Consider the following 21,834-nt stretch of genomic DNA (forward strand, 5'->3'; position numbering starts at 1 on the left):
ACCTCTAGTGTAGCTGCTGCAAGCTGCTGCACTGTGGGCCATCTCTGTATCACAGAAGTTAGGTGCAGCGTGTTAATTTCACAGAGCATCATACGTTCCTTACACTGGAACATACGTTCCATCACAACAAAGACTTAAAAATAGAAAAAACTTACTTTCATCCATCTGTTGTAGTAGTCTATTACTGTGGCAACTTGAGTCTGCTGCAGCATTATTTCTGAAACCCACACTAAGAAAAGCCAAGGCAGTTTTAGAGAAGTTAAAGTACAAGTTAAAAGCATGAGCAGCAGTACAAAATGTGTATTTATTTAGACAGAACTCATTTTTATACCTCCATACGTCCTAATGTTGAGGTCTGACTCTGTCGTAGCCTGCATAAAAAAGAAAGAGAGCCTGTTGCTGGTTTTAGATTCCTTCATGTTCACAGTAAAAAAAAAAAAAAATTTTTAAAAATTTAAAAAAAGAGCAGCATAAATTTAGCATGTTTAGATTCTGAACATACGGAAGTACTTGATCTTTCAGTAATCCTACAGTGATATCCTGGAGTATTAAAAAAAGATTGTCTTCCAATAAAGAGCTGGAAAAATTATGTGACTCTTATGAGAAGGCCAATTATGATCCACTGCATATTTCTTGTAGTGTAATCTACTTAGAAGTCTATGTACCTCTCTGTAAGATAAAGCACAAACTACCAGAATGAAATTCATCCATTTACATAGAGATTTGGATAAAGCAATAACTCAAATAAATGTAGTGTGCTGTGAAAATGAATTGCTGTGTTGTTCATTTGCATAATACAATACTGACCTTGCTAAAAGATGTATCGATCGAGTTTCATCCAAACAGATGAAAATAAATACACAATTGTCATTAAAATATGGTTTCCTGCACAATGCAATAACACATCTAAACCAGACTTTCTATTCATAAACAAATAGGTCACATTTATTGTAGTTTTGGTGTAATTGCCTTCCAGAACAGACTATATGTCCAAAAGGGTCATGTTTTTCTGGTCTTGTTACCAGAGTCCTCCATGGTAGCTCTCTTTTCTCCTTGTCATACCAGCTTAGCAGCTGAGAGCGAAGCTGCAGGACATCAGCTGGATCAGGGAAAGTGTGGTATGAAGATAAGTCCTCTGGAGAATCCTCTGGAAGGGAACAAAAAAATTAAATAAATACCTAGCACTTGGCAGGCAATGACCAGTTCAACACAGAGAGACAAACAAGAATTCACATTCGGAGAATTCAGAGTTGCCAGTTAACCTAACCTGTCTTTGGATGGTAGGAGAGTTGGAAGTCAGATTACCCTCAGAGAACACACACATACACAGGGGGAGAACATGCAAACTCCAAACTGTGCTTGACAGTTTCAACCCCTCCCCAGATACCTCCTTACCTTCACCAAGGAGGTGGCTGGGGTTATGTTTTTGCAAATGTTTATCTGTCTGTCTTTTAGCAGCTCCACACAAAAAGTACGGGATGGATTTTTATGATTTTTTTTTTTCTAAGAGTATTGGTCTAACTCAGATTAGATTAAATTTTGGGAGTGACTCAGATCACCATCAGGAACCAGGATTTTTTTTTTTTTTTAAAGATTCTTTATCCTTGCCAGATGAGGCCATTTTCAGTATTTATGCATATGACTCTACAAGAAAAGGTCAGGGTGCTTGACCAAAAAAAAAAAAAAAAAAATACAAGAGAAATATCAAAGACAGACGTCAGCAAAATTCTGGATACTATTATCCAGAGCTGGAAAAAAAATTCCATTACTGCAAGAGAACAAATTAAGATGTAGACATGCAACAAACTACAATTTAGCTGGACAATAAGGCTGCTGCACTGAGTAAGTCATCGTTCAAAGATAAATTTAGACCATAACATATTTGCATATGCAAGTCATATCTATCCCAAAGAAAAATATTTATCCAGAAGATTGAGAAGCTACGATCCTGCTGTATGTTTATTTTAGTAGTCATGTCACAATACAATTGTCACCATAGTTCATAATTCCACAACTGTTTCTGTTACACTTTATTGTTTCTACACTGCACTCCAATTATGTTTATAGAAGAAAGCTTTAAAGTTTAATCCCATGGAAGCTATATAATACTTTAAACAACTGTGTTCCATAGGACTGCAGACAAACGAGGAACCTGATATGTTTTTAAATATAATAATAGCCATATACCTTCTTTCATGGATGTTTTTGACCTCTTCCGCGTAGATGTTGTTTTTACACTCTCCAGTCGGGCTTTCTTTCCTTTAACCATCGCTGAACGAAACTTACTCATGGTCAAAACAAAACTGACAACCTTATTTGTGCAATAACTATTCAGCACGACCAGGTTGTTTATTTTGTAACCTCACTTTAGCTCCCGCCACGTTCAGGACGCACAGCCGAGTTTGTCCAATCAGCTGGAAGGGAAGTAGGGACGTACGTTTAACGTCACTTCCGAGAGGCGGGCCGAAATTAATAAATACCTTCTTTATGTAATATTGCAATCATAGGTCTAATATTTTCTTCGTTACCACCTTTTTCAATGTCCATTTTGCTAGTGTCATTTTTTATTTTTTTAAATAACTTATACATACATTTGCATAAAAATTTCATAAAACAGATCAGAACCAACAGAGATATGTTGTATCTATCACATTCATCGGAAAGATGTATTCTATACAAGAATACGTTTTCATTTAAATCAGACATAACAAAAGAAACAGGAGATACAATAGATAGGAAATGTATAAATCTACTATTCTTTTAATAACAAATAAGAAATATTCAAAGAAATGATTCTGTTAATCCACATCAGACTTGTTGCCATTGAAAACTGCAAAACAAAAACAGACACGGATCAACTATTATTCTTACACAAAGCAAAGCAAGTTAATTCAGCCCTCAGATCAGCTCATAATTACCTTGAGATAGATTAACCTGGTTTGATAGCAGGGTTTCTGCTTGTCTTCCATCCATATTCATGTAGAAAGTTTCAGCTTTGTACTGTTGCAAGAAGGTGGGTGAAATTACTGCCACTGCGTCTAAGTAATATTCACATGAGGTCCTGAAGTATTTAATGTTGTAAGTTAATTAAGCTTACCATAAAAGCTGCAAACAGTATGCTGCCCATGGCTTTCTGCACATGTTCCCTAATCTCTGGGAATAAGTGTACAAAGTGCTAGACAGAGGAGAAAGCGGACTTTAAGTGTTAAAATGCATGTTTAGTTTGCAGGTAAAAGATGTGTTTGTTTGCAGATGTATGCAGGTTTACATTTGAGCTTAACAGAAAAACATCGTAGACCATAAAAGACCTAAAATATATTAAGCCAACTTGAAGAACTCCAGCCAGTGTTTGTGCTTATTATGTGGTTTGTACGTTCTGTTTTCAATTTTATGTAAGAGGAAAACAACTGGCTTTACTGGAACACAAATTACTGCAAACTAAAACAGAGCTTTTGTTGGTACCATCTGGAAATTCTATTGGAAGCATGCATCTTTGTTTCATCTCCAAGTAGAAGCTCCTCTGTGGTTTTCTATGCCCACCAAACAGTCAATGCACAAGTTGGGTAGAAATCGTTACAAACCGCAGTGGTTTGCCCTTGGAAAGCAAGCATTTACAACCATATTTGTATGTATGTAAATAATTTAGGCATAATAAATGTTCAGTTTGTACCTCCAAGGCCAGGCTGGCTTGTATTTGGGAATCATTGTGTTCCCTGTTCCCCATCACATGTAGGAGATGTTGGATCACTCCAAGAGAGAAAAGTTCTTTAGAAAGTTCTTGATCCTTCTCAGCCAGCAACCTTCAACACACCACACATCAAAATGACACAAATTTACTGTACAATATTAGTTTAAATATAAGGTATAAATTTAGTTTACTACATATAGGGAAGAGCTATATGGTAACCTCACAGGTTTTCTGACAAATATATGCACAGTCCAGTCTAAAAGTTTTACAGGTAAACCTGGAAAATGTTTATGTGGAGTCGAATGAACCAATGTGTTTGCAGATGTACCGTATTGTTTTAGCTGCGGCAGCTTGTTGCACAAACACAGGGAGAGATCCTTTCATCATGATCATCTCTGCTTTCAATGCATCACAGCGACCAACCAAACATGAAAAATGAAAATGCTACATCAGACTACAGTAAACGGGCTTGAACAGACGTAGAATTAATAGACAAAAAATCTTGTGACATAGTTGATTTTCAACATAAACATGGTGAGATATTTGACAATGAACTGGCTGTAATTCAACACAATGACAGCCAGCCAGACAAAATGTCACCTTCTGTTATCTGGTGCTGCCCTTCTTCTTTTATGGGCCGCAGCAAAGCCACCAATCCGGAAAGAAGCATTGCCTTCACGTCGTAATGGTTCAAGTCTAAGATCAAATTAATAGCTGTCACAAAGATATACACAAAGAAAAGATTAAAAGGTGAAAAACTTATCACAATTTGGCTATTTTTAATCAACAGCCTGAAACTATTCAGGTATGAATATGTTTTTAAAATTATGGTGTTCTTCTCTTACCTTTATGCTGAACCACCAGGTGCAGGGACCCAAGCAGGTTAAGTACAGGCGCTATGATGCTGTGATGAGCTGTTTTCAGTTTCAGCTAAAAAAAATACATTAATGTTAGCTAAATAAAGATCAATTCCCAAGTTTAGTGTCCATGTGCAAGACACAGTAGCATACGGACTTTCCAATAAATGTCTGAATGCCTAGCTTTACCTGCACTGTGTGCAAGATGTGCAGGATCACCTGCTGGGCTTCAGCTGATGGGCATGCCATGATGGCAATCAGGCTTTTGTATATTTGGTCTTGATATTTGGGGTTTCCATTGGACAGGGAATCCAAAACAATACCAGCTAGTTGCTGGGTTTCAGCTGTGTCTGACATGGCCAAGCACTCTGCTATGACTTCTACACCTTCAACAATGTACAAACAGAAAAAAAGCACAGTGTAATGGAGGGTGCATGAGAATAGAATTACAACAATCATACTCAAGAGATACACACATGTATCAAGCTAAAGTTTTACTACTTAACATTCTGTACTGAGCACATAAGAATCTTACCATGGCTTTCACAGATTAACTCTTTATAACTGCGACCAGCATTTGAGACTATCAGTAGAAGACGAAGGGCTTCAGCCTTGTCATCCTGTTTGGGCTTAGAGTGGCTTAAAATGTGCAGGAGAATGTGGATGCCACCATCCTCCAGGAACTCCGTTAGGTATTGATCCCTGTTAGAAAATATGTCAATGACTCACAGATTCACCAATATAGAGATTATGGTTATGTATTTAATTTGCACACTGGTTAGAGGCCGACAGGAAAACCCCCACTGCTCTCAGCTGGAGTCCCAAGGATGTAGCCGACCTGTATCTGGGTAATCAATGAAGGACTGAGTGGATTTCATTATCAGAGGCAGAAAAAACAAGTAGGCTTACAGGCAACAATGACCATATGTAAAAGACAGCTTATGATAAATGCAATTAAACAACGTCACTGAACTTTGATGATTAAAGCCAACAAAATAGGACTTCATTTTGCAAAGAAACTGTAGGCAAAGACCTGATTGGCTTAATATTTCATTTTAAATAATAATTATTTAACTTAAATTTACATGTCTTGACCATGACTTGTTTTTTTTATCGCTATGTTAGAGGTAAGGTAGCCTGCTCTGACGATACATATTAAACTAAAGCAAAGACTGAGGACAGGATACGTAAGTCTCATCCATGTGGTGAGTCGAGCCAGGAAGAGACTGGCAACTTGCGCGAACTCCACTTCCAGTTCATAAAATGTTTTCTCTGCGTTTTCAGTCAGAAAGGTGTTCAAAAGGCGAATGCGGACCGCGCTGTCACCACGGTCCCATTCCCGGAGAAAACTGAGCACTTTGCCGATGTTTGCTTCCTGTTCTTGTGCCGACATCGATTTTATGTTTATCTGCTCTTTGAATTTCCCCAATTCACTTAAAAACAGAAAAGCAAGCGGAGTATTGATGTTGTATTAAGAGCTTTAAATAAGCCTATAGTTATTCTAGAGTTATTACATTTTAAGGTGGTTTCCGGGCTACATTTTAAAGTAGCTGTTTACGATTGGTAAATAGTTGCCTAGCAACATGTCCAGGAAAGGGACCCTACCCCACCAAAATAAAAAAAAGAAATAAAAATAAAGTTTAGTAAATTTCAGCTCGACCGAAGAAAAAAAAAAGAACGAAACAGTTCTATTTTTTCTTAAGTCTTTATTTGTACCTTTAATGAAATGTAAAAAAAAATAAATAAATAAAAAAAAACTTTTTATATTTATTAAGTTTATTACCGTCGTGGTATGTCAAAATCATTGTAATACAAAACGTTATCCACCAGGGGGCAGAAAATAAGTATTAGATCGTGCACAACCAGTGCACAACAGGGTTTGAGGCAAAGTTATTTTTAGGCCTGAGCACCTTGGCGGTGCGAAGGCCTATTGTAATTGCAGCGTTTCTTCTTCTTCTTATTTTTATTCGGACACTTCGCGTGCTTTTTTGGAGGCCTGAACGTGCTCGAAAACTCACCAAATTTTGCGTACCCCCCTAAGGGAATACGAAAAATTTGATATTTTGAGGTGCTCCAGAATGTTTGGGCGAAACTGAACGAGAGCGCCACCTATTTTAGGTGCCCTGCCACTGCATGTTGTTAATTCATTCATTCATTCATTCATTTTCCAAACTGCTTATTCCAATTCAGGGTTGCGGGGAAGCTGGAGCCTATCCCAGCTGGCTTTGGGCGACAGGCAGGGTACACCCTGGACAGCTCACCAGTCCATCGCAGGGCCACACACAGAGAGACAAACAACCACTCACGCTCACACTCATTCCTAGGGGCAATTTAGAGTGACCAATTAACCTATCATGCATGTATTTGGATGGTGGGAGGAAGCCGGAGTACCCAGAGAGAACCCACGCATACACGGGGAGAACATGCAAACTCCACACAGAAAGGCCACTTGAAACATTATGGAATAAATGGAGCATGTCTCCATAGCGCCCCCTACAAAATTTCAATCAATCAGCCCCGCCCACTACATGGACCGACATGGATAAAATTCAGCACAGTTGGAGAACCTTCCAGTACCTTCAAAAAAGTCTCTTGGACATATGGGCTAAATCCAATAGGAAGTCGGCCATTTTGAAAAAGGTGCCATTTTTGGGGTCATTTCTTTGCCATGCATTTTAAACAACTCCTCCTAGGGATATTATCCAACTGACACCCAACTTGCACAGGATGCTCAGGAGGCATGTGTGATTTAAAGTTGTGTTATTTCTTCTAATAGAAGATTTAGTTTAGGAGGGGTGGGCCTTCAAAGTTTTATGTCTCATTAACAAAGACTTATTGAAAAAACTCCCACATAAAACAACATATCAGCACAGGAATCGCCACATTTGATGCCAGTTCCATGATGAACAAAATCTACAATGCAATAATGGGACTATGAATTAGCCCCACCCCTTGGCAACAACAAGTGTCTGATATCATGAACCAGGAAGTACCTGTAACAAAGCCATGAAATTGTTGATCTTCACCATACTTGCCATGAGTCATGACAGTTATGTACTTAATAGAGTAAAATTACAATATAGTGGAAAAGATAGTAAATGGCTCCATAGCGCCCCCTACAATATTTCAATCAATCAGCCCCGCCCACTGCATTGATTGACATGGATATGATTCGGCACAGTTGTAGAACCTCCCAGTACCTTCAAAAAAGTCTCTTGGACATATGGGCTAAATCAAACAGGAAGTCGGCCATTTTGAATAAGGTGCCATTTTCGGGGTCATTTCTGTCATTTGCTTTGCCATGCATTTTGAGGAAGTCCTGCTAAGAATTTTATCTAACTTTAACCCAAATGAGTCAGGATGCTCAAGAGGCATGTGTGATTAAAAGTTGTGTTATGTCTTTTAATAGGGGATATCGTTTAGGAGAGGCGGGGCAGCAAAGCAGATGTGATGCAACAAAAAGAAAAACTGACATAACTCCCACAAAAAACAACCAACCTGCACCAAATTTGCTACAGATGATGCCAGTCATATCCTTCACATTTCTGTATGTCAATAATTAGATGATAAGTTAGCCCCGCCCCTTGGTGACAGGAAGTGACCCTTCATAAGGCCTAAATGGCCTGAAGTGCAGTCTGGCTTCACTTTAGGTCGAGAGAGGCAGGGGAAGGATGTTGCCAGGGGAGGCGGTGGCATTATGCCGAGCGGCGCCATGGTGCGAGGGCCTATATCACTGCTTGCGGTTTTAATTAGGCCCGAGCACCTTGGCGGTGCGAAGGCCTATTGTAATTGCAGCGTTTATTAGGCCCGAGCACCTTGGCGGTGCGAAGGCCTATTGTAATTGCAATGTTTATTATTATTAGGCCCGAGCACCTTGGCGGTGCGAAGGCCTATTGTATTTGCAGTGTTTATTATTTTTATTCGGACACTTCGCGTGCTTTTTTGGAGGCCTGAACGTGCTCGAAAACTCACCAAATTTGGCGTACCCCCCCAAGGGAATACGAAAAATTTGATATTTTGAGGTGCTCCAGAATGTTTGGGCGAAACTGAACGAGAGCGCCACCTATTTTAGGTGCCCCGCCACTGCATGTCGTTAATCTTTATGAAAATTTATACACATGATCTACATGCTAGGGTGAACAAAAAATCCTCTTAATGTCATGGTGAAATGTCGACAGGAAGGCGGCCATTTGAGGTCAAAGTCAATATTTTGGCGTTTTAGCACCTCGCATTTTAACGAACTCGTCCTAGAGCTTTTATCCCACTGAGCCACAAATTGCTCAGGATGTTCAGGAGGCATGTGTGATTGAATGTTGTGTTATTTCTTCTAATAGGAGACTTAGTTTACGAGGGGCGGGGCCTCAAAGTTTGATGTCTCGCCATGAAAAATTAAACGGATATAACTCCCACATAAAGCAACATTTCTGCACCAAATTTGCTAGATATGATGGCAGTCCCCTTCTACAGAGTTCTATATGTCAATATTTTGATTATGAAATAGCCACGCCCCCTGGAGGTCAAAAGTGTTGTTTTTTGCTCACACACCCAGAACTCTGGCTTGGTGGACACCACATGGCCCAAATTCACTCAGGCATCACAAAACATGTTGGTGAAGAGATCTGGTAAAGGACGTTGCTCTACGCTGCACGGCGTGCCCGTGACGCCATGGGGAAGTTCCATGCGGCGGCGTGACATCATAAATCACTATAAAATTGTCAATTTTGATCTGATCACCCTAAAACTTATAGGGATTAATAAGGGATCAGTCCTGAACAGATTAATGTGACCATTGCTGGTGTAGACCTAAGCCCCGCCCACTTACAACAGGAAGTGGTTTTTTCAACGTTTGAGGGTCATGCTTCTAAGGAAATGGTCCCAAACACTTGAGACTCCTCCAAAACATGTCAAACCCTTTCATGATGCCACAATAACAACCTCAAGTTGCTACGCTAAACGGGACATGGCGAATGGCGGTCCAATGCCATGAAACAGGAAGTACCTGTGACCAAGCCATGGAACCTTGGACCGCCACCATACTTGCCATGACTGATGACAGTAAGGCCCTGAACTAAGCCCCATTGAAACATTATGGAATAAATGGAGCATGTCTCCATAGCGCCCCCTACAAAATTTCAATCAATCAGCCCCGCCCACTACATGGACCGACATGAATAAAATTCAGCACAGTTGGAGAACCTTCCAGTACCTTCAAAAAAGTCTCTTGGACATATGGGCTAAATTCAACAGGAAGTCGGCCATTTTGAAAAAGGTGCCATTTTTGGGGTCATTTCTTTGCCATGCATTTTAAACAACTCCTCCTAGGGATATTGTCCAACTGACACCCAACTTGCACAGGATGCTCAGGAGGCATGTGTGATTTAAAGTTGTGTTATTTCTTCTAATAGAAGATTTAGTTTAGGAGGGGCGGGCCCTCAAAGTTTTATGTCTCATTAACAAAGACTTATTGAAAAAACTCCCACATAAAACAACATATCAGCACAGGAATCGCCACATTTGATGCCAGTTCCATGATGAACAAAATATACAATGCAATAACATGACTATGAACTAGCCCCACCCCTTGGCAACAACAAGTGTCTGATATCATGAACCAGGAAGTACCTGTAACAAAGCCATGAAATTGTTGATCTTCACCATACTTGCCATGAGTCATGACAGTTATGTCCTTAATAGAATAAAATTACAATATAGTGGAAAAGATAGTAAATGGCTCCATAGCGCCCCCTACAATATTTCAATCAATCAGCCCCGCCCACTACATTGACTGACATGGATATGATTCGGGAAACTTGTAGACCATCCCAATACCTTCAAAAAAGTCTCTTGGACATATGGGCTAAATCCAACAGGAATTCGGCCATTTTGAAAAGGGTGCCATTTTTGGGGTCATTTCTGTCATTTTCTTTGCCATGCATTTTGAGGAACTTCTCCTAAGAATTTTGTCCAACTTTAACCCAAATGAGTCAGGATGCTCAAGAGACATGTGTGATTAAAAGTTGTGCTATTTCTTTTAATAGGGGATATCATTTAGGAGAGGCGGGGCAGCAAAGCAGATGTGATGCAATGAAAAGGAAAACTGACATAACTCCCACAAAAAACAACCAACCTGCACCAAATTTGCTACAGATGATGCCAGTCATATCCTTCACATTTGTGCATGTCAATAATTAGATGATAAGTTAGCCCCGCCCCTTGGTGACAGGAAGTGACCCTTCATAAGGCCTAAATGGCCTGAAGTGCAGTCTGGCTGCACTTTAGGTTGAGAGAGGCATGGGAAGGATGTTGCCAGGGGAGGTGGTGGCATTATGCCGAGCGGCGCCATGGTGCGAGGGCCTATATCACCGCTTGGGTTTTTAATTTTCTTTGGTTTTTTTTCTTGGTTTTTTTTTTTTTTTTTAAACAACAATGTCATGCAAAACGTCTCAAAACTATGCATCAAATATGATACATATAGGCCTATTGTTTCTTTTTTAGTTTCCAGCTCTGATGGGTATGTTGAAAGCTTGTTTTGACTTTTCAAAACTGATGGAACAAAAGGTGGCATCAGACATGTGTTTTTTGTTTTTTTGTTTTTTTTCACATGGAGACACACCTTTAGCCGTTTGGGTGTGGTATAACAGGAATATTACCACCAACAGCAAACTTCTTCAATTTGGTTTTCACCAGTGACATGTTCTCAGCTTCTCACAAGGACTAAGGGACCTACCACATTTTAGTTTTGCACATTTTGTATTGGCATTTTACTGTTTCTCCTTTTACATGCCAGTCAGATGGCTTCTGACTGGCATGTAACGGAGCTTCAGAATGAGGCTGCAAACGTTTTCCAGCTTTTTTTGCCAGAGGACCCGACCTTCCTGAGTCAGAGCTCTTTCTGGCAGTATGCCGTTCACAAAGGTGACCAGGCTCTTCAGGAGGTCTGTCTCCGCTACCTAGCGTGGAACTGTGAGCCTCTGATCCTGTCCCCAGCCTGGACCAGTCTTCCATTCGATCTGGTCAGAACTCTGCTGTCTCGCTCTGATCTTGTGTTGCGTAATGAAACTGTCGTTTTCCAGGGAGTGGAAAAATGGGCAGCAGCTAGGGGAAATACAACTATCCCTGAGAATCTTTTGAAGCTCATCCGCTTCCCAATGATACCAGTTGAGGACCTGTACAAACTTGACGTTGCACAGTATTCTACCAGTAAGTTGCAGGGGTTTCAGTTCAATGCTTTGCCCTTCAGCATGCTGGTCAGTGACCTGACAGAACACCAGAATATCTACGAATCCAGGATTTATTTTGGGCGACCATGGAGCTTTTTATTCAGCAGTCAAGAGGTCAGAACTTACAAGCAGTCTGATAAATACATCCTTCAGGGTCAGAACATCAATAGCTTGACATCTGATTTCCTAACACCTGTTCATAACAGTGCCTTCTTTGCTTTTCAAAACATGCGCTGGATAGCCAGAGTTTTTATCAAAACTGAGGACTGCACAAGAGAAAGTGTCACTTGCTCCTCTTTGCCAGCAGTTGGTCTAAAGATTCAAGAAAAACAAAACAATTTACCCAGTGACCTGGAGGAGCGTATTCGTTATAGAAACAAGCTTATTGTAAGGTGTGAAGGGAGATATGTGTTTCATGTTGGTGAATTTATTGATGCTGATAGTGACAGCCTTTTATTCCTTCCCAGCTCTGCAGAAGAAATCTATCCATGCCATTCAAATCTGTTTTCCTACCAGGTGGTGGTACGTCCTCACTACTCAACAGACTAGTTTTCTCAAGGAACCTCTGCAAAAGAAGTGCAGCATATTACCCAATATTGACAATTCTCACACCTCTGATAAGGTATAAACAGTTTCTTGCTCAGGGGAACATAAGCATGACTAAGCCTGCCCTACATTTATATAAGTGCTGTGGAATTTTTCAGTTGCTAAGGCAGTTTTGTGTTTATGATGCCTCCCTTTGTGTGCTGTTAGGTCTCATAGAGGCTGAAAAAGAATTGGTTTTACATTCCTAAAAATTTTTTAGAAAACCATTTAGGCTCTGATCTTGATGCTGTTAATAGTAAAAATAAAAAACATTACTGCCATATATGACGTAACTTTAGCTATTAAATTAGAATTAAAACCATAGTATTACTGACAACCTTGAGGTGCAAACTATCCTTTAGTGCAATGTTGTCCAAACAACAAACCCAGTGTAACACATTAATAAGGAAGAACAATGGAATTAAAGTTAACAAATGTCATTATTTATGTGTTATTTGAATTTATGTCTCAACGTTTGTGTATCCCTTTTATTTGCCTTCACCCTTTTCCCTATATTTATTCATTTCTGTTAATTTTTCCTTTTTTTGGTAATTTTTTTATCTCTTTTTTTGTATTATTCTCTTTGTGGTATTCCTAACATTCCATGTCTCCAAAGCAAGGAGGAAAAACCCATACTATTTTGCCTTTTAATTCTCAGTTTTTTATTTGATTATTTCATTACTTGCATTTACAAAAAGGCAACTTTTAAAAAGCTTCTTACAGGGTTGAGGTTTTGTTGAAAAAGAAAGGAAAACAATTGATTTTCATGCTAGCTAGAACTGCACAGAATGCAAAACAAAAAAAACCACCTATTTCCTCCTTTCCTGGTAATAAATAAAGGAATGAAGGGTGAAATTTCCTTTTCCCCAAGAGTCCTATTGGAAAATATTTCTCTTAAGGTTCTTGAAATGTTGAGAGTATAACCAGTTACAATAAAAAAAATTAAAAAAAATTAATAAAAAAAAAAAAAGTACTGTTGAGCTACACCACACTATGATGCTTAGAAAGTTAAAAACCGTTAGTAGACCAAAGAATGTAGTTTTCATAGGCAATAAATAAATAGATAAATAAGCAACACATTTATTATGTTTTAACACATCTTTTCTCTGCCCTTAAAATGGAGAAAGCTCTTAGAATATTTTATAATGAAGCCATCACTAGAACCTGGCACCTTTGTCTTCAAGTCCTCAAGACAATTAAACTAATTTCAAAATGATAAAATATATTGAAACAGCTCTCCCAGGCAGTGATTGAACACTAACACTACATATTACTTGTATTGCAAGTTAGACATCTGAAATATATATTAAATCACTTTAGTAACAGTAGTCCAAATTAGACTTTTTTATGCAGGACTGGGAACTGTAAATCTCCATTAGATTACAGTAACAATATATTTGGCATATCTTAAGGGGCAAACAAAAATATTTAACAGCATTTAAATCTTGATGGGTAAACATCTGATTGATAGTTGTACAACAAAACCAGACTTTTGGTTAATAGGTCTACTGTCAGGCCTGTGATGGACTGGCGACCTGTCCAGAGTCAATTGTGCCTCCTGCCCACTAATTACTAGGATAGACTCCAGCTTTGCTGCGACCCTTAATTGGACTAAGTGATTCAGAAAAAAAATGGATGGATGAAGGTCTACTGTCAAGAATGAAAAAGTATAAAGAATCTGTTATGGATTAAAAAAAAAAAATAAATCAATGATGACTGATTAATAATTCCTAACCTCAGCTGTTAATTTAAATTTAATTATCCTAAATATTTATATTGTTCAGTAGGCCTATTTCATAGGCCAAAATATGCACACAAAAAGCGACATTTCATTACGCTTTTGAAAAGAATTGTATATTGGCATAGTCTAACAGACAATAAATTATAACTATTTCAAATTGGATAGATTTTGATTTGTGGAAAAAGTACAAAATACAAAAAGGATGCTGTATTTATAAGTAGGTCTATGTGCATGGGCCCCACTCAGCCAGCAGGTGGTGGTAATGAGGCGTGGAGCCAGTGAAGTCACCGCTGGAGGTGTGCCGCCCTCTGCTGGCTGCTCCGCGTTAAATCTGCTTCTTTTTTTTTTAGATAAAGAAAGCTCATATCGGTGTGGCGAAGAAAACCACAACATAACACTGTGTATCGTAGGTCAAGGACGCATTTAAACGTCACAAAAATCCTTACTTCTAGTCACTGTATAAGGTTTCTACCATAGAAATGCCCCACAGTGTTCTGGATGCACTTTTAATCTGTCCGATAGAGAAATAAACGCTTCACGTGCACGAGGCGACACTTGATTTCACCGGAGGAAACGGAGATTATTCGCTCCATCATTTACAATTTCTAACATCTATTAATCTTCGCGTGCTTTCCACACTACAACATCTGAGTGCTTTTTACCTCTTAGTTAAGACGATAAAAGAGTAAACAATGACAATTGAACCGGCATGGCACGTTAAACAAATCCGCTGTAAGAAGAAGAAGAATACAGGGAGAGTGACAAGGACGGGGAGAGGGAGAAAGAAAGGGGAGGGGAACTGACATTAAAGCAACACAACAAGGAAACTACACTGCAGAGCCACAGACGCCTTCATTTTATGTTTTTGAATAATAGCCGCAGCTAGTGTGGCGAATTGTCTGTGGAATAAACCCGGAGCTTCAGCCCGCACAGACACAAAGTGTCCCGGAAAAGGGCAGCTTTGGACCGAGTTGGATTTAAAGGCGCCCTCCGTCGCTTTCACAGATATGGGTGAGAATAATGAAAGAGGCTTTTAATTGTGATTCAGGGAGAAATTAACTGAGGAGGAGCAGCATACAGGCCTCTTCTTGCGGACATAGCCGTGCCCTAATAGGAGGTGGAGACAAAGGCCAGCATAGCTTAGCCGAAATTAATAAAATGCCAATTTAAATGATCTTTGGCTTTTTTTTTTTTTTTTTTTTTTTTTTAACCCACTTCAAGGTTCCTTCAACTATGGCAGGGTAGCTATCATTGTAGCATGGTGCAGTTATGAATGATGCTGCCTGCCATTACAGTGGAGCTTTCTATATAAAGTCCTTCTCTTTCTGGAAGTGCACAGCTGCACTGACTTTGTTCCTGATGTAACTTTGATGTGCAGATGTTAGTCAGGTGCTGGACTCATTTTAAAACCTGAGAGGTAATAAAATTTCACAAGAGACTATTAAGTGAAAAAAATAATGCATCATAACAAGTAAGGATGAATTATTATGGGGTTTTTTTGGGGGGTTTTTTGGGGGGGATTTTCATCACCCCACATAACGGTTTAACCCGGCCGGTTTCCAGTCAATGTGTGAATATTTGTGCATTTTCAGGCTCAGAGCCACCAAGCTCTCCACAGGTGGTGGAGGATGGAGGTGAGGAGGATGAGGAGGAGCTGAGCGGAGGTGAGGAGGCAGACTTTCGGTCCAGCTCAGGCCGGGGCTCCCTGCTGACCCGGAGAGGGATCACCTTGCGAGTGCTGCTCAAAGATGGCCTTGTGGAACCGGGGGATGGGGTGTTGGCTATCCACTACCTGGTAATAACCTAAATAACAGCTGCTTAAGAACGTTGATTTCCATTATTTACAGAAGTCTGATGCAGTACAAAACACCAACCAGCAACATTTCTCTCCTCCGCTCCCTCAGGGTAAGAACTTTGTAGGAGACCTATTGAATGATGGGAAGATCCGATGGGTTGAGACGGGCCAGATCTTTAACTCCCCCAGTGCTTGGGCAACACACTGCAAGCGTCTTGTTAACCCAGCCAAGAAGTCCGGCTGCGGCTGGGCGTCTGTACGCTACCGGGGACAGAAGTTGGTGCAGTACAAGACCACCTGGCTGCACAAGTATCAGCCCAGCGCAGACATGGTGAGAGGAGGACAGTGATGACATCATCATCCAAATTTTTACCTAAAGGACCAAATTTACTTTTAAACAAACTGAACACTCAGAAATCAGAAGCTGTTCATAAGTTTTAGGAACATAATAGTCTGCAGCCACTACCAGAGAGATGAAGTTGATGCTAGTCGGCTAGTGGGCATTTGGCTTTAGCTGGACGTCACATCCAGAAGAAAGAAAGGAAATAAAAAGTAGAAACAGTGTTGGACAGGAAGAAGCATGAGATCACTGAAAAGTAACGCCAAAGGAGTTAATGACACATACTTTTTGTCATATATTTCTTCTTATGCCAGAGCCTGGTGAGTGAGGAAGATGATGATGAGGATGAGGAGGAAGGGAAGGCAGCATTGCAGGCAGATGAGAAGAACAAGAACACCAAACCTGGATTACACGGTCTCTTCTCCTTTTCTCTTCTATTCTCCTCTATGCTATTCTCCTCTCCTCTCTCAGAAGTTGGTAATGTCCATCCTCACTATGTTACAGATGTCATGGTTTCACGGAGAACTGACAGGGAGAGGATTCCTGTCAGGTATTGCACTTTGGGCACCAGGGATGCTGCCAGGTACGGCTCGTCTTCCAGTGGAATTTCATGTACCCAGCATGCTGTGCATGACATGCATTACAGTGTGACAGGCACTTGTAACCTTGTGTCCTCAGAGATCCGCACACGCTGGTGGAGCTGTCAGCCTTCTCAGCCATCAACAGATTCCAGCCGTTCAATGTAGCCGTCTCCAGTAATGTGCTGCTCCTAATGGTAATGCTAATGGTTCTAAAGGATGAGGATTTGATATTGATGATGAAGTTACGAGCCATAGTTATCTGCTTATTGGCCTTTATAGGACTTCCATTGTCACGTGACCACTAGCGAGGTGGTTGGATACCTCGGAGGGCGATGGGACACCAATACACAATGTGAGTGTGCCTCCAACTCAGGAATAAGTACCAGAAGATTCAAGTGCAACAGTCTCCATTGGCATCATCTTTGTCTTTATGTTTGCTGTGTTCTAGTGCTGACAGTTTTAAGGGCTTTCCCCTGTCGGACCAGGCTAGCAGACAGAGACTCAGCCTCTGCAGTTGAGGAGGAGGTAACTCATACCAACCTGTTGTATGCACGACAAGCATGCACATCTTCTGCAGGGGACAGGTTGTTTTTTTATCACCGAAAAAAACTGGACAAAAAATAAAACAGCATGACATATGTAAAAGGATTTTTCACATATGCCATTTTTCACACACGCTACTGCTCAAAAGTTTAGAATCACTTCCCCAGTGGTTTTAATGGGAAAGTTATCCCAATAAAATTTGAGCACTGTTGTAGCTTCCGAATGAAGTAGTATCAGGAAAGCCAAATCACACTTAACTCAACAAAACTTGAAAAAATTCATTTAGATTTTTTTTAAATTTTGGCTAATCTGTAAAAGTTTTGCCTTTTGCCCAAAGGCTGCTGGGATAGGTTCCAGCTTCCCCACAACCCTTAATTGGACTAAGTGATTAGGATAATGAATGAATGATGCATGAATGTAAATGTTATTTTTAGTTGTCTCACATGTTATTGCTGTGCTTTCTGCAACGTTCTCTCTGAAATTGTCTGTTTTTTAGTTTTTGCATTGGTTGCTTTCTTTAACCCTCTGATGCATGAATTATTAAAAATAAAAAACACATTTTTTCAAATGCAATATTTTACTTCTACAGACATGTACAAAGACACATTTCTTTTCTTTGATATTGTTTTTACTTTTTATTTTGTTTGTTTAATCCATTCTATAAGATATCTAAAATAATGTATTGCCATATTTAAAAATTAACTAGCATAATTTTCTTTATTACTGAGGTCAATACATGTACTGTACATATGACATTTTAAACAATATTTGTGTATTCTTCGGTGAGTGGCAGTGTGTAGTGGGACTCCGAATGTCCAGTGAAGTGGCATAATACCAAATATACTGTCCTAACTTATGAATATACTAAAAAATGGCTTTTAGATATGTGTTCACTATATCAGACACGATGCAGAAAAGGCTTAACATTGTTGCATTTTGGACCTCGGTAAAGCTTTGAAACACAGTTTATGTGATATAAGGGCGATTGACAGAATAAGAAATACATCATCTTTGCAAAATAATTGTATTGTAGTTGGAAAATGCAGCTGAAAGCTGGTTCTATTCATACAGTAGGTTTTTTTTCCCAGTTAGCAAATATTGACAATTACCTAGAAAAGCCATTTCAATCTGATATTTTCTTCCTGGCCTACCACTTTATTAATTCTGTCTGTCATGTTTACTTTGTTCCAGATATGTCAGAACCTGTTCATGCGTGGGCTGTCACTGGTGGGCTGGTACCACAGTCACCCGCGGGGACCAGCCCTGCCATCACTGCAGGATATCGATTCCCAGATGGATCATCAACTGAGGCTGCAGGGCTCAAACAATGGCTTCCAGCCCTGTCTGGGCATCATTTGTGGTCAGTGTCTGTCAGATACAATGTGACAGGGTAGTGATGCAACAGATTGCTAATCTGATTCAGTGATTATTAGACTGGAGTATTAGAAATGGTGACTCACAAGTCATACTGCTCTCCTGCTCTGAATATGAAATGGATAACATGACAGAAGTCTAAACAGATGGTTGCGATGTGAACTACAGAAAGAATAAGAGCAGGATTAAGTACCTCCAGGGTGTGCATCAATGTTACCATAGTGATTTTGTTAAATGGCTAACAAGTAGTGGAGACTATTGTACTCAGAGCTAATGTGTGAAGTACTTATTAACAGAAAGCAACAAAAGAAAATGAAAGAGCATGAACAGAGCCATGCTGATGTTAAATATGCTCATGAAGAGCAGCAGCTGTGCTGGTTAAACAGGCTTGCTGCAATGGGAAAAATGAGATGCAGTTTATTCCCAGCTGGTGAAATGACTGTTGCTTTGTATAAAGCAGAGATGGTTTAACTTGTAATGTTGGTAATTTAGTTAACTGTTTGAAAAAATTGAAGCAAGAGATTATTTGGTTGAAATATAGCAGAAATGTATAAAAAGGGTGAAAAGTAGAACCAGTAAAATTCTGTTGGCATTTAGGTAAATATATTGGAATTATATTATATATTAGAATCTACTTCCGCAAACTCGAGCCCACCAAAGATATCATGTTCTTTTGTGGACGGAAAGCAGCTAAGAGCAGCGTGACGCAATCACATGTCCTGCAGTATCTTATGTTGGTAAGCTGCCTTACCAACACTGGCTGTTGTCTTTTACTGGATTCATTCATTCATTAACCTAACCGCTTAGGGTATAATTGAGACATCATGCAAAAATATATATTTACATGCATCTAAAGTAAAACCAAAACAAATAAAAAAAAAACACCTCTGCCTTGGTTGGAAACCTACCCCTGCTGCTCTGGAACTGAACAGAAGAGGACATCTTTAATGTTGCTGACACACTTTTTATTGAAAATGGTCTGAGTTCCCTGCGATGTGAAAAGTTTTGCTATGAATTTAGCTATGGATTATTACCATTCAACAAATTTAAAATATGTTCTTTTATAAAGTTTTAAATCTTATTGTGCTTCTTTAGTTAATTATTTTAACAAACCAGGTACTGCTGGCACAGTGGTGCATTTCAAACCAAACAAATCTTTGCATTGTTTAGGAGGTACTTGACTGAAAAATGGTTCAACATACCAGAGGTACACATTAATGTGATCCACATTACTGAAAAAAAGTTGGAGCGCCACTTAATCCACAGCTGGAAAACATTTCATATCTGCCGTGTGTTTGGGATTTTATATACAAGCTGTTTGCTTTAGTTAAAGAGGTTGTCCACTCTGTTTAATATCAGTTTCATTTGAGCTGGTCTGACATCTATTAGCGAGTGGGCGGTGTGAATGAACTCCCAGTGTTTTTCTGTACTTTTTGAGATATAATTTTATTTTTATGAATATTGTTTTCACTATCAACTTTTTCAGGTCCATATTACCATGGAAACCAAGGTGTGGCATCTACAATTACTCCCTTCTGGGTTGTACCACCACCTGAGGTGAGGATAGGCTTCTTTTTTTCATTTTATGGTTTTGTCTCTTAGTTTATTTCTGTTAATTCTTTAAGACTTTCTCCAACGTCATCTCTCCTTCTGCAGCAACGTCCTAATGACTACGGCATCCCTGTGGCAGTGGAGGTCACTTACGTACAGGACAACTTTCTCACCAGTGATGTTCTTAATGAAATGGTACGGATACTAGAGCTTCAGTCATACTGTATGAAAGAACCATAGAAAAATCTCATTTTGTGTTATACGTTTACATAAAAGCTGTAAATCAGAATTAAACATATTTATTTCCTCAACAGATGCTGCTGGTTGATTACTACAGGGCCGCTCCCGACCTCGTCCAATTCAACCAGTATTGGTGTCCTGATACAACAATGATGGATAAGATTAAGGTAGGCTGAGTAAAAGACAAACAAATCCTGCTCACTTTATACCTAAGCAAATATTAGGAACATGCACCTGATGTAATTAGTTTGCCTTCACAGGGCTCACTGAGCTGTCACGCCCCCAAAGACCAGACCTACTCTCAGATCTTAGAGCACGTCTACAGTCAGCTGAGCAACACGCACTGAGGTCTACTCTGCATGCACAAGCCGGCTTTGCTCCATTCCAAGTGGTTCCATTTCAAACACTATCTTCAGAGCGGACAGTTCGGGTGTGACATGTAAAATCTGCTTGAAAAACATTTAGATGCCTTCGATGCGGTCATGTTTGAGCGATACGTAATTTTGATGCATTGTTATTGGGAGTTAAAACATACTTAAGTGACTATGCTGGTGCTAAATCTGTGAAAATAGCTGCTCCTGGAGGTTGTACTGTATTTACTGACAGACATACAAATGAAAGCAAATATCCAATCAGAACACAAGACAAAAAGGAAAAACAATATTTGACAGGACATTATGTTGACAAATTTAACAATTAGAAATCAGTCAATCTGTATGGCTTCCTACCCTTTTGGACCTATGTACCTATCTGCGACAGTATCATGTGGTCTGATGATCAGATATTGGCAGATATGGACGACTTCAGCTGTTATCGTTTGTACTTGCCTTTAAAGACTAAACCAATGGAACAGTGTTGGGGAAAGTTAAAACATGTCCAAAATACAATATACTATGTTACCAATGTATGCAAAGGTTCTGTATTTTAACTTAACTGTACTTTAGGTTTTATTCTTGTTTTTGCTATTTAAGTTAATATGAAGGGTTGTTGTGAAAGTAAACCCACTAGTCCAATGCAACAAGTGAGTATGTGTGTTGCGCGCTGTGTTGTGAATGTGCCTATCTACTGTCTCTATCAGGTTCTGTGAGACATTTATCCTGTTAGGACAGGTGTTTGCTTCCTCTTAACCTGTACTGTATTTATTACTGTGTATTGTGTGATGCACGTGTGAGGACAGAGCAATGCCTTAAGCCTGCTGATTGACCCACCAAGCATTAAAACTCACACACTGGAACTATTTAAACAAGACTTCTTGTTCTTCATTCACCTCATTCTAGAAATATGCATGAAGTCAAAAGAACATTTTCTTTCCCCGCTTG

At 39.6% G+C, this 21,834-nt stretch overlaps 4 protein-coding genes across 4 annotated transcripts in view; 2 read left to right on the top strand and 2 right to left on the bottom strand.

Moving 5' to 3' along the window:
- The window catches only part of mutyh (mutY DNA glycosylase), an 8,106-nt gene extending 5,808 nt beyond the window's left edge, over nt 1-2,298 (bottom strand). The window contains exons 1-5 of the mRNA XM_079245207.1: nt 2,188-2,298; nt 1,023-1,147; nt 332-371; nt 156-229; nt 3-44 (exon numbers count right to left, since the gene is read on the bottom strand). Coding sequence (XP_079101333.1) covers nt 3-44; nt 156-229; nt 332-371; nt 1,023-1,147; nt 2,188-2,290 — 384 coding nt within the window. The 5' untranslated portion in view covers nt 2,291-2,298. The remainder of the gene's footprint in view (nt 1-2; nt 45-155; nt 230-331; nt 372-1,022; nt 1,148-2,187) is intronic.
- Nucleotides 2,299-2,798: 500 nt separating this feature from the next.
- Nucleotides 2,799-5,938, bottom strand: armh1 (armadillo like helical domain containing 1; the record flags this gene model as incomplete). The annotated part of the gene is made up of 11 exons (XM_079245664.1): nt 2,799-2,830; nt 2,919-3,000; nt 3,098-3,175; nt 3,671-3,800; nt 4,017-4,083; nt 4,289-4,402; nt 4,534-4,618; nt 4,735-4,931; nt 5,081-5,247; nt 5,321-5,389; nt 5,733-5,938. The coding sequence occupies 11 exons, from the start codon at nt 5,936-5,938 to the stop codon at nt 2,799-2,801; spliced, it is 1,227 nt and encodes a 408-aa protein (XP_079101790.1).
- A 5,398-nt stretch (nt 5,939-11,336) lies between these two features.
- LOC306759426 (galectin-3-binding protein B-like) lies at nt 11,337-12,314 on the top strand (the record flags this gene model as incomplete). Its single annotated transcript, XM_079245077.1, has 1 exon — nt 11,337-12,314. The coding sequence occupies one exon, from the start codon at nt 11,337-11,339 to the stop codon at nt 12,312-12,314; it is 978 nt and encodes a 325-aa protein (XP_079101203.1).
- Nucleotides 12,315-14,991: 2,677 nt separating this feature from the next.
- On the top strand, nt 14,992-20,906 carry mpnd (MPN domain containing). Its single transcript, XM_079245665.1, has 12 exons — nt 14,992-15,102; nt 15,684-15,886; nt 15,996-16,217; nt 16,541-16,809; nt 16,905-17,001; nt 17,087-17,159; nt 17,256-17,332; nt 18,542-18,710; nt 20,211-20,281; nt 20,381-20,470; nt 20,590-20,682; nt 20,776-20,906. The coding sequence occupies exons 1-12, from the start codon at nt 15,099-15,101 to the stop codon at nt 20,860-20,862; spliced, it is 1,455 nt and encodes a 484-aa protein (XP_079101791.1). The 5' UTR covers nt 14,992-15,098; the 3' UTR covers nt 20,863-20,906.
- Nucleotides 20,907-21,834: the final 928 nt, after the last annotated feature.

The sequence above is a fragment of the Telmatherina bonti genome (assembly GCF_933228915.1).
Source record: "Telmatherina bonti genome assembly, chromosome: 8".
Taxonomy (NCBI): domain Eukaryota; kingdom Metazoa; phylum Chordata; class Actinopteri; order Atheriniformes; family Telmatherinidae; genus Telmatherina; species Telmatherina bonti.